General features: G+C 39.8%; 1 protein-coding gene across 22 annotated transcripts in view; it reads left to right on the forward strand.

The window, feature by feature from the left end:
- Positions 1-12,382, forward strand: part of WNK1 (WNK lysine deficient protein kinase 1) — a 128,376-nt gene that overhangs the window by 64,954 nt on the left and 51,040 nt on the right. For 15 of the 22 annotated variants that reach the window (XM_072999858.2, XM_072999859.2, XM_078376295.1 and 12 more), the window contains 5 exons: positions 522-741; positions 3,579-3,915; positions 4,940-5,127; positions 7,202-7,456; positions 10,016-11,236. In XM_072999858.2, coding sequence (XP_072855959.2) covers positions 522-741; positions 3,579-3,915; positions 4,940-5,127; positions 7,202-7,456; positions 10,016-11,236 — 2,221 coding nt within the window. The remainder of the gene's footprint in view (positions 1-521; positions 742-3,578; positions 3,916-4,939; positions 5,128-7,201; positions 7,457-10,015; positions 11,237-12,382) is intronic. The other 7 variants (XM_072999866.2, XM_078376302.1, XM_078376303.1 and 4 more) reach the window with 2 other exon arrangements.

A 12,382-nucleotide genomic window follows, 5' to 3' on the forward strand; every position in this document is an offset into this window, starting at 1 on the left:
ATGGATAGTATAGCACTTATGCCAGGGCACTGTTGTAGCTACTGCAGGAGTAATGTTGAGTTACATCAGCCTAGCTGCGTAAGAGGGTTTTGCCAAATCTTTGTGTCTCTACAGTAGCTACAGTGCAACCTCACAGACTTTTTTATGATAACATCCGCCAACTACATTTTGGAGCAATAGTTGTTTAGAATTACTGTTGTATGCCCATTTAAAAATAAGCAATTAGTATAGTTATAGAACAGTAAAACTTGTTGTAGAATTGTAGCATTCAGTGTATTCATCTAGGCTCTTTTTCATATCTGCAGAAACATCTCTTGAAAATAAGTATGTATTCAAAGTCAGTAATGGGTAATCGAAGGAAATGGCCTGGGTGTTTGTCTGAGAAAAAGTTTTAGGTGTAATATGTTCAGCCCAGTTGAACACAGGGAAATTGTGTTGTATATTGTGATGCCAAGTTCCAGTTAGCACAGTTTTTTAATTTTTCCATTACTGTTTTCTTCTATCCTTTCTGTTCTTCTCAGGTATGCTATAAAGGACCTTCTGAATCATGCATTCTTCCAGGAAGAGACTGGTGTGCGGGTGGAGCTAGCAGAAGAAGATGATGGGGAGAAAATTGCCATTAAGCTCTGGTTACGAATTGAAGACATTAAAAAACTTAAGGGCAAGTACAAGGACAATGAAGCAATAGAATTTTCTTTTGACTTGGAGAGAGATGTTCCAGAAGATGTAGCACAAGAAATGGTAGGTAATACAGAGATTAAATGTCTGTATAGGTGTTGAAGTTTGAATAATTCTGAGGTTTAGGTATGGCTTTTTTGCTGTTTGCAGCTTGATTGTTAACAGAACAGTGACAAATTCAAAAACGTGTGGTGAAGAAAAATGCAGGACAGTGATGAAGTTACATGAGATCTTTCATGGAATCACTTATTGAAGTCCACGTATCTCTCCCTCTGCTGCCCTTAACGTAACTTTATTATGGTCTCCTCATAGCTTTCTAAAACTGCTAGCTGTACAGAGTCATCCATAAAACTTGAAGGGACTGAGCCCTCTCTTGTAATTTTAAATATGCATTTATTTATTTTCTTGGCTGTCTCTTCTGTTTGATTCATTCTTTTGTTTTGTTTTTAATGGCTGGCTGATGGTTGCAATAAATGATTGATATTTATTTTAGTTATACCCTATTTTTGGCCAACAGAAGAGCCCAAGACAACTTACAAAGACTTTTAAAAACAAGTATTGAAACAATACAAAATACAATAAATTGCTATATTGCTATTCTCTCGGAGCTTAACAATCAAGTCAATGCAAATAATATAAAATGACAAGAATTCTCTCTATATATACAAAATAAAATAGCTCAAATCAGTAAATGAACATGAAACTAAAAAATTGACCAACATCAAACAATGGATGGACAGGCAACACAATTTGGCAGCCTTCAAGAAAGTATTGTCTTCAGCAGTCTCTTAAAGATTGGGTGGGTGGTGGCCAGGTGCAACTCGATCGGAAGCCCATTCTAGAGGATGGTGCCACAGCCCAATTTCTGGTGGAAGTCTTTGTGGCCTCCTTTGGTGTGGCAATCCATAGGAACATGGCCTGTGAGGATCTGGTGGTGCAAGTCATTGTTCTTGGAAGACAGTACTGAATAAAACTCTTTTAAAGCAACTTAAAAAACACAAAGCAGTTCACTTACTGACTTTCTCTGCCCATAGAAGGACAACAGGGAGGAATCCAGCCTGGTTTCCCATGGAAGAGAGTTCCATAGACTGGGAAGAGCCACCAAAAACACTCTCTTGTGTCTGCATCAAGTGTGCCTGTGAGAGCAGTAGGACTAGGAGAAAGGCTTGAAAATGGGACAGGAACAATTTCCATGGAATGGGATTGAAATAAGAAATATAGTAGGATGTCATCTGTGAACTTGGTATCACCCAACCCAAAAACTCAGAAGAGTCCTTCTCATCAGTTTCATGTATAATAGCATGGGAGGAGGGGAATGGAAATGAGTCTTGAGGGACGGCACAGGCCAGTGGTCAGAATGTTGAACAGAAGTCTTCTAACATCACTCTTGAGCTCAGTCTTCCAGGAACTTCTGGAGCCACTATAAAACAATTTCTCCATGTCGTATTCTAAAGAGATGGCCCAGAAAGATAATCTTGGTTGACAAGTCCAACAGAACATCTTGGGACACGTTCCTGTTGTCTAGTTCCCAGTGCAGCTTGTCCACCAAGGTGACTAAAGCTGTTCCTGTTCCATTGTCAAGTCTGAATCCATATTGAAATGGAACTAGGTAATCAGTTTCTTCTGGGAACTCTTAAAGCTGAGAAACCATGCCTCTAGAGCAGTGGTTCCCAAACATGGATCCCCAAGATGTTCTTGGACTACAACTCCCAGTAATCCTGGCGAGCACAGCTAGTGGTGAAGGCTTCTGGGGAGTTTTTGTCCAAGAACATTTGGGGATCCAATGTTGGAAACCATTGTCTAGAGACTTGTCCAAGAAATGGAATATTTGAGGTTGGCTTGTAATTATCCACTACAGTGGATAATTTGCTTCAGTGCTGCAAATTAGGTAGCATCTGTGTTCTCTTCCCACCAACCCCTTCCAACTCAATTTATTCTGATTCTATGTTTCCTAGAGCAATTCAATTGTCTTCTGGTGTCTAGGTGCAAAGAGTAGGGATTATATCAGGCATTTAACACCTTGATTTTCATTGTGATGATACTTTAACATTTTTTCCAAACAGCATAATTTTAAGTTAGAATTTTTACATAGATATGATAGATTTGATTCTTTGAATCTAAATCTTTAAGGATCATTAAAAATATTAAGGAAGTCAGACACATATCTCAGAGTACCATTCCAGAAGGATTCATCTACCACAGGAAAGGTTCACTAACTTCATGTTGGTTCCCTGAATGTGGCTTTTGTGATTGATGTTTGGAAACTGGACAAGAAAATGGATCCTTCAGCTGTGACACCCTGAGTGTTTAATATTTGTATATTATCTGAAGATCGTCTTCTTAGACCAGTTCCATGTATGCAAGAACATGTTGCACAAGGTAAAATGTCCTTCATCAAATGTTGAGAATGTGGTGGCCTATGCTGAATTGAGTCCCCTTATGTACTTTGGAACAGTTGGTTGGTTCAGACATCCTTGATGTTGAGAGTTATCTGTTAGTGGGGCTGAAGACGCTGTTATCTTTGCATCCCTTCTCCAAATATCTAAAACATGTAATACAGTTAAAAGTGACTGCACTGGTTGGCTGTTTAGTGGAGTTGATTATAAACAGTAGCTCATAAGCAGTGAAACCTGTTGCTGCACATGGGAATTTTCTTTCTTTTATAGTTGAGGTGATTCGTATTCTTCATAATGGAATCTTGTATTATTTTGATATGAGATGGCTATTAATTTTTTTAATGTTTTCTCGAAAGATGTACATGCTCTTACATAGTTTTGTTTAACATACCTTACCTGGAAATGCAGAAAAATTGCCAATTGAAATCCTTTTTCTTGCTTTTAATGTTCAGTTATAGAAACGTAAATTTACTTTGTTTGAGTAAATTTTCCTTCATTTTCCAGGTTGAGTCCGGATATGTCTGTGAAGGAGATCACAAGACAATGGCCAAAGCAATAAAGGACAGAGTGTCTTTGATAAAGCGAAAGAGGGAACAGCGTCAGTTGGTAAGAGAAGAGCAAGAGAAAAGGAAAAATGAACAGATCAATCAGAATCAACAGGCAGAGCAGCAGTTACAAGGAGGCACTACCCAGCCAGGAACAAAGCACGCTACACCTGCCACTGGTGTCACTGCCCTTCCTGCTACTTCAGCATCAGTTTCTACACAAGTAGAGCCTGAAGAACCAGAAGCTGATCAGCATCAACAGCTGCAGTACCAGCAGCCCAGCATTTCTGTTCTGTGTAAGTATTGTCAGTGTATATTACTCCCCCCCCCCAACACCTTATAAATCATCTGTGTACTCCTGGACTGTGAGAGCTGAGCTCAGATTTAGGGTGTGCCACAGCACATAGTCTAGTATGCAGCCTTCCCAGTGAAGCAGTAACTGATATTCTAAGATAAAGCCCTCAGTATAAAACTAGCTATCTTACAATTATAAGGAGATTGCAGCAGCATCCAAATCTCCCACTGCTGTTTTCATGCCTTCAAGTTCAACTGAAAATTTTCACAACCTGGTCAGAAAATGGTTGCCATTCTTGTCAGTTAATCACCTTTACATAATCCCACTGAAATCTACTACAACAACATCTGTGGCTCGAAGTTTGGAATATTATTGCCAGATCTTTCTCTCCTTACAAATCTCTAGACCTGACTGGAAGCTTATGCTGGTAGACTATGCTTCCAGAATAGTGGAACCTGACTCCCTACTGCATTGCTCCACAGTAATGTGTTTCCCCATACTAGGTGCATCATAGAAGCAATGTCCCTCATTTAATCTTTTGAAAGGGGTGAGCAAGAGCAGTCACAAAGTATCTCCCTCTCTCCCTCTCTCTCCCTCTCTCCTTCCCAACTTTGTATTCTCTGATGTGTGTTCTGGAATTGGAACTCTGTTGCTATGTTTTGGGTTTTAAATAATCTCTTTACCATCATTAAGCATGTTTATAGCCGGTTTGTCTTGTAAGAAAATACAATGCATAGATATAATGCTTTGGAAATAAAGGAAGGTAAAGGCTAGATTAATAGATTGTTTTTTAATTCCTGCATGGTGCCATCCTAGTACACATTTTCAATAATATTTTATGCTGAAATACATCAGAGGATGTTCTCTACTGCAAGATTTGGGAAGGGGGCATGTATTATTTTAAGCACTTAGTGTAACCTGCTTCCTGTATCCTAATTACATGGAACTCAGTTTTAGAATTTGCTTGGCTTGTGATCTTTAACCTATGATGCAGTGTAAAACTCACTCTTTTGTCATCTTTGCAGCGGATGGCACAGTTGACAGTGGCCAGGGGTCATCCCTCTTTACTGAATCAGGTGTGAGTAGCCAACACACAGTTTCCTATGGTTCCCAGCATGAACAGTCTCTTCCAGCAGTTCCAGTGTCAGGATATGCAGTTTCTGTTGGCCAGCCACAGTCACAACAGGCTGGAGGATACCAAACATCTGCAGTGGTAAGCATTAAATTGAAATAGGAGAACAAATGCTTCATATAAAACACTGCTATCTATTCCTTGATTTTGTAGGCTTTTTTTGAAGACCTCAATGTGAGGTCTGAGTGCAAGAAGAGACCTATTGTAGATTGTTAATTGCCACATTTGATTATGCTTCAGCTGATAAAAAAAAATGTGCATGTGTGAAAATAGAATCTTGCAAAGTATCAGCTATAGTAATGTTTCTTGGCAGCAGTAGAATTTCATTACTTGCTGGTGTGATGTCTGTGGGAATCTAAAATTATAACCAGCTTCAAGTATTGTTAAGCTGTAACTACAATTAATGCTATATGATAAAGTTCCTGATTGGAAATTAATGATTAGTTTTGCTAAAAAGCTAGGTGTGTTCAGAGAATATATGTATGTGCTGTATAATTGTATTAAGTTTCCAGTTACACCTAGAGAAGGTAAGGATTCCTAACCATTATAGAATGCTGCATGCCATCACTGCAGTTTTAAACGAACCCACTGTGTTGCCATTTATTTATAGCTTGCACCTAATTGCTCATGGGCACAATGACCTTTCCCACTTTATGTGTTCATTTGTGTTATCCTTTATTTGGTACCCTTTTCTGGTATGTTTTCAGAGCTGACTTTGGGGGTTTTCTAGAAAACCTGCTTCCCTACTCATCTCCTTTAAAATATTTTTTAAGACAAAAACTAAACTTGCTACATATGGAATCTGGATGGACCAAAATGTAATTGATCCTCAAATATCCATATACAGAGGATATAGCATTTTTGGTTTGATAATCCATATCATCATTGTATTGCATTAAATCACACTAGGAAAAGTAATCAGAGAATATAATCCTTGGAGGAAGAATCTTGTCATTCTTTACAAACAAAACATCCTTCCGTTCTTTTAAAGTGTGCTTATGAAAATTTGTGCCCTTTCAAACCCATCATGATAACATGAGACATTCTGGACAATCTTTTTTATTTTTTATTTTTTTGCAGGTTTGGCTCTCATTATTTTAGTTTTTGTGTTTCCACATTATTTCAGTTTCTGTGTTTCAGTTCAATGATATGGCTTGAATCAATAACCCATTAAGCAGTCTTCACATGCTTCAAGGTTGAATAATCATGGCTAACACTAGGGGAATATGCCAACAGTTCTTCTGAGCAGACCAGGTTTGGATGACAAATGGAAGACTTCCAGAAAAACCTCCAAGTGAACTCTTCTGGAAGTTTCAATTCTGAGTGCAGCCTCATTGGGAGAGAAGACTTGAGAACAGAGAGCTCAATTTTTCAAGAAACTCTAGGAAAATGTTGGTGAAAAGTACCTGGTTGCTGGAGGAACTATTGCATTATTACAGTAATTAATCTTAAGTGATAATTTGTTCAATCAAGAAAAATAGGTCAGTGACTCTTGGGCTGTAGGCAGATCACAGGAACTATCTTCTCTAACAATCTTCTCTCTTGGAAGACTAATTGTCCTTAAAATTAAAGTCTCAATGTGTTCCACAGTTTATGACATGGATAATTCTTGATGTCTTATAACCTTTGATTTAATAAAGAAATAAAGATATCCAATCAAATCTTTGATTTAGGAACAGAATCTGTTTAGAAAAACATATGTGGTGTCTTGGCAAAAATACTTGAAGACAATTAACATTAAAATGTGAAGGGAGAGAAAAATTTTGTGCGAACAGAATGTTGCTCATTCCAAACCAGTGTGAACTTCTGATGGCCCCCTTAAGACTCCTTGGGCTTTTCAGACATCTTTTTTTAATATACTGGAAGTAACTTCAGCACTTTCTGATGGAGCCAGATCCTGGAATCAGAATATCCTTTCCTGCCTATTTGCAAACTGCTTTTAGTAGTTACTCAACAACTAATGGAATTTGACACTCGAAGAAAAACCTGCAGTCCTCTGATTTGTACATAATCCTCTTTCTTGTTTGTGATGCCATTGTGATATTTCTTCATACCCTCTATGTTAGAAATGGCCCCTTGTCATGAATGTGCCACCCTCAGTTCCAGCTCAGTAGTCATGCAATTTGTGTTCACTTCTTTTTGTTTCCTTCCTTAGCTTCAGCGTGGCTGTAGCATGCTGGGTTGTGCTTCCCCTCTTTCTTTCCCCCCTCTATCCCAAATCCACCCTAGTACTCCTTCCACTCCAACATCAGTGTTATCTTCGCCTCTTTCTCCTTCCTACCTTCGGACTGCCCCTGAAGAAACCTTTGGCGAAAAGCTTTCCAAAGCCTTGGAGAGTGTCCTGCCCATGCACACTGCCTCTCCACGCAGCCATCGGCGTTCCAGCCTGCCTGCCCTATTTGTCAACCCTGTATGTCACTTTATTCCTCCTGGTGCATTGAAGATAAGTGACCGCTAAATACATCCTGGCTTCATTATTGGTATTAGTTAAGAGAAAAGTGGAACTGTGTTTGACCTGTGCTACTGAAAAGCTGATTCTTGTTTTTTAAAAACCTACAAAGTTAAGTCTTCTGCAACAAAAACAAAAGCCTGAATCCAAGTGGTCATGTGCATGCACGGGAAAATGTGGAAGGCATTTGGCATGTACATGGCACCTTGTCAGCATGCTACCCTTACCTATGGCAGCATTGATATTTTCTGTTATATACAGTATGTAGAAGTAGCCAGCAGGATTCTCCTCCAAAAGTCTGGCATTCCACGTTTAAGACTCATGGTTATTATTTGGTGTGATCTTTCACGAGCTGTTGGGTTGTAGTCCATATAAGCTGAAAGTTGCCACGAGACTTTCTGCAAATTGGTATCTGAAATTGGGGGTGGGGGAGTTAGCAGGACAGGTAAGGAAGTAATCGACATAATAGTCCTCATTTTATATATTCAGATAACCTGGTTTCATTCTAGACATCAGCTAGTAGTTCTTCAGATAGTGCTTATAAACAATAGCTGTTTGTGGTCACATCACAGATAATCATAGCTGTGTGCCTATATGGAAGTGTCTGCTGCATGCTTTAAGGTAATAGGTTTCTAGCCTGGAGCAATAGAGAGAAAGGTTCTTTATATGTAGGCAGTGTAGGTCAGATGCAAAAATGGCTGGAAGCCTCCTTCTGTCTTCTGGATGACTCTTCACTGCCATTTCCTCCACTTTCTACACAAAGTTTGCCTGGTTTGCAGAGCTGTGGTTTATTTAATTTATCCTTTTTAGCAGAAGTAACACTTAGGACGTGGTGGCACTGCAGGCTAAACCGCAGAAGCCTGTGCTGCAGGGTAGGAGACCAGCAGTCGTAAGATCGAATCCACGCAACGGAGTGAGCTCCCATTGCTTTGTCCCAGCATCTTGCCAGCCTAGCAGTTCAAAATCATGTAAATGCGAGTAGATAAATAGGTACCACCTTGGTGGGAAGGTAAAACGGCGTTCCCTAGTCACACTGGCCATGTGACAACGAAAACTGTCTTCGGACAAGCGCTAGCTCTACGGCTTGAAAACGTGATGAGCACTGCCCCCTAGAGTCAGACACGACTGGACTAAAAATGTCAAGGGGAACCTTTACCTTTAACACTTAGTTTGGCTATAACATATTAATAATTCAGAACATCAGTGATAGCTGGTTTGTACTGGAGACTAGCTAAAGAACTGTATTTGAAAATATCAAAATTCGTGCAATAGTCTTACTCTCACTTGAGGATAGTGGCTTTCCTATTACAGTGGTGCCTCGCTTAATGGGCGCCCCGTTTAACGATGAAATCGCATAGTGACGAAGATTTTGCGATCGCATTGCGATGTTTTAAATAGGGAAAAATCGTTTTGCAATGATTGGTACCCTGTTTCGCTTTCCGATCATCGCAAAGTGATGATTTTTAACAGCTGATCAGCGGTTCCAAAATGGCCGCCGGGTAAAAAAAATGGCCGCCCACTGTTTTCTGGGACAGATTCCTCGCTTACCGGGCACAGAAAATGGCCGCCGTATGGAGGATTTTCGTTTAAAGGTGAGTCTGAAGCCCATAGAAACACATAGAAGGGGTTTCAATGCATTCCTATGGGCTTTTTAAAATCGCATAGCGACGAAATCGCTTTGCAGCGATTTTTGCTGCACCGATTATCGTCCCTATGCAAGGCACCACTGTATTGTAATTTGTGTGTTTTGACTGCAGGATAGTCCATTACAGTAGGAGAGAAAGTTGAAATCACTTTCCTATAGCACAGAAGAACATTACCTGTTCATAAAGCGAACTCTTTACTGTTACTGTGTCATATGAAAATTTGCTGCTGCTTTTCCAGAATATAAATTAAATCTTTTATGTAGTGAACTTAAAGAATTGCAGGTTTGAAGAGTGAACATTAACATAAACATTTTACAGGAGTAGTGTAGCTTATCCCACTAGTATTTAACAGACTTTTATATACAGTATGAAGTAGGGGATTGGAAAGTCACTTTATAATACATTAACCTGCACACCTAACAGATGGCATCTATTTGTAATGAGCAGAACCCCTTTTCTACTTTAGTCAACAGACTCCCTAAGAAGCTGAAGGTCTTACTTTCAGATTCAAAACAGCGTATCTTTCTTGCTAGGCAGTTGCCAGGGATTAGGTTGCAAAAATATAGTCAGTACTTAAAAATTACTGTGTTTTAATAATGGAAGGCATTCAACAAAATTGCTTATAGAACTATATGGGAGGTAGATGGAAAAGCAGCTTTGAACAAATGCAAATATTCCTATGCACACCACTGTTTGCCATGGATGTATTTAATGGAAATGTACATATAACACTTCAAAGCATTTTGTATCTGTTGGCCATGAACTAGGCCTAGCCATTCTATAAGATTACTAACGATTGAGCTGCCTATTGAGCTGAACATGCTGATATGCTTCTATAATGTGTGAATTACTTGTCTTGTTCATGTCAATACAGCCTCAGTCCATGGTGCATCCGTGTGGGGGAACCTCAACGTTCCCAGATTCCCAGGTATTTTTTCCAACCGTTCATGAACGGCCAGTGTCTTTCTCGCCACCACCCATCGGCCCTTTGAGAGTGGCCATTTCTCAGCGGCGCAAGAGCACCTCCATCCTTGAAGCCCAAACCAGCCACTTCCAGCCCTTGCTCAAGACTGGACAGAGCCTACTACTTCCTGGTAGTAGTCCAACAGGCTGGACACCAGAGACACTGGTGACAAAGAGCACAACAGCTCATATATCTGCTGCGCAGCATACACAGGCTAATCTTGCTTTTGAGGCAGCTCAAGTGTTGAGTGATTACAGACCTGGACAAGCAGTTTCAATGGATGCTACAAACTTACTGCCTCAAGAAGCAGTGTATTTAGTGGGTGTGCACTACCAACCCCAGTTCTCAGATGGCTGTGATACAGTATTGCATGAATCCCTTGGGACTGAGCAACACTCATTGCAGGATCCAGAACAAAGAAATATACAAGTTGGCCCTCTTCAGAGTTCAACTTATGAGTATCAAACAGGGCAGGCTTTTCTGGCAAGACAAATTCAGAACTTGAGGCTGGATTCTGGAATGAATCCACTTTCACCATTGTCTAGCATGTCTGCCCCTTTGAGTGCAGATGCCACACATATTAATTTTCAACCAGTATTTGTTCCACATTCAGCACCTGCTGTACTCACTCGTGGTGGGGATGGCCAAACAAGTTGTGTGTTTGAGTTCCATGTTCAAACATCAACTGTAACTCCAGCAGAAGGTACAGTCTTGTCTCAGCTTGTTTATAGAAATCGTCGAGGATCCACAGATTTTAATCAGGAGGAGTCTTCTCAAACAACTTTACAGCCTGTCCGTCTGCAGCCTGTAACAGAGGAACAATGTCACTACTTGGGTCCTGAGCTCATAATTCCTAGGAGCATTTCTGTTCTGCCAAGCTGGCCAGAAGGTAGTCCAGGATTCTCCAGTGACTCATCACACATGACATCCTCAGACACAAGTGAATTTCAATCTCCCCCTCCCAGTGGGGCATCTACATTGCATGGTTCAGACCTGTCTCAGCCTGCTACCCACTTGGTTCAGAATGTATTTCAGGATTCACAGATGTTCATCCACCTCCCACAGGGAACTTCATCTCAACAGGCATTCCCAACAGTGGTTTCATCTGGATCATCTACAGTCTATCCTCAGGTTATAGGAATAAGTGCTTGGATTTTTAGTTTCCCCTTGACACCCTAGTGCAGTGTCTCCTTATCTTCCTTATGTTGTTCTGGCCTTTCCTTAATCCACTCCCTAAATTATTCTGGTATTGGAGACTGAAATTCTGTGTTCCTACAAATGTGTTAGCGGAAATCTTTCGGTGTATCCAGTATAGGTAGTATCTGTTGGTAGTTCACATACCCTTGACATGTGGGGTTATTTCATGTGGTAGGTAATACTACTCCTTGAAAGGTGGTGAAAAATGTTCTTTTTACTTATCTGATGCTCACTTTGGATGCTCAGGTAAGTGAAAATCAGGGTCTGTTCTCACGGATTGAAGATGTTTAAATTGGATGAAATATTACCATTCTTTGCTAACTAAAAAAAAAACAACCCACTGATTCCCCAGCCCACCTCCCATTTGTATTAGGGTAAATTATTCAACCTTATCACCGTGGAATTGCAAACCTAAACTTTGATATTTTTCTTCATGTATGTTTAATTTTCTGTTATGTACTTAAATAAAGCCCAGCAAATGATGCACATTTCATTGTGATGGGAATGACTCTGCAAAGATCATTGCCATTTCAGTTTTTTATATCCCTCTAAAAAAATCATATACATCAAAATCAGATGTTATTGGCTGCAAACCATTTTAGCTTTGGTGTTCTGGGCATTTTTCTGAATCAAACTGATCCTTCTGGCAGCCTGGAGACATTTAAATTTTGGATTTCATTATTTGTTGTGGGTTTGTTTCTCATGCCACTGAATTCTGGCATAGATTTTTCTAGAAAATAGAGGTACTTGATATAGTATACCTTTGTTCTCTCTTCTAAAGAGTGTCTTCAGTGAACTAAGCTACAGCCTTTATTTCTTCTTGCTATAGGAGAGCACGATGTAAAGTCTTTGAGAAACTGGAAGAGATTAGTCATATCAGTCATGTGACTCATGGAGGAGTTAGATGCACACAAGTCTCTGATACTAGTTGTCAAAAATTTTCCTGAAGTATGCGTTGCAATGATGGTACTTCATATCTATTGTTCTAATTCCATGTAAATCATCTTGATTCAGGTGTTGCCGTCCAGCAGAGAACTTGGTAAATAGTCTAATTTTGTCTGTATCTATTTTTTATGCACA

The sequence above is a fragment of the Pogona vitticeps genome, chromosome 5 (assembly GCF_051106095.1).
Source record: "Pogona vitticeps strain Pit_001003342236 chromosome 5, PviZW2.1, whole genome shotgun sequence".
Lineage (NCBI taxonomy): Eukaryota > Metazoa > Chordata > Lepidosauria > Squamata > Agamidae > Pogona > Pogona vitticeps.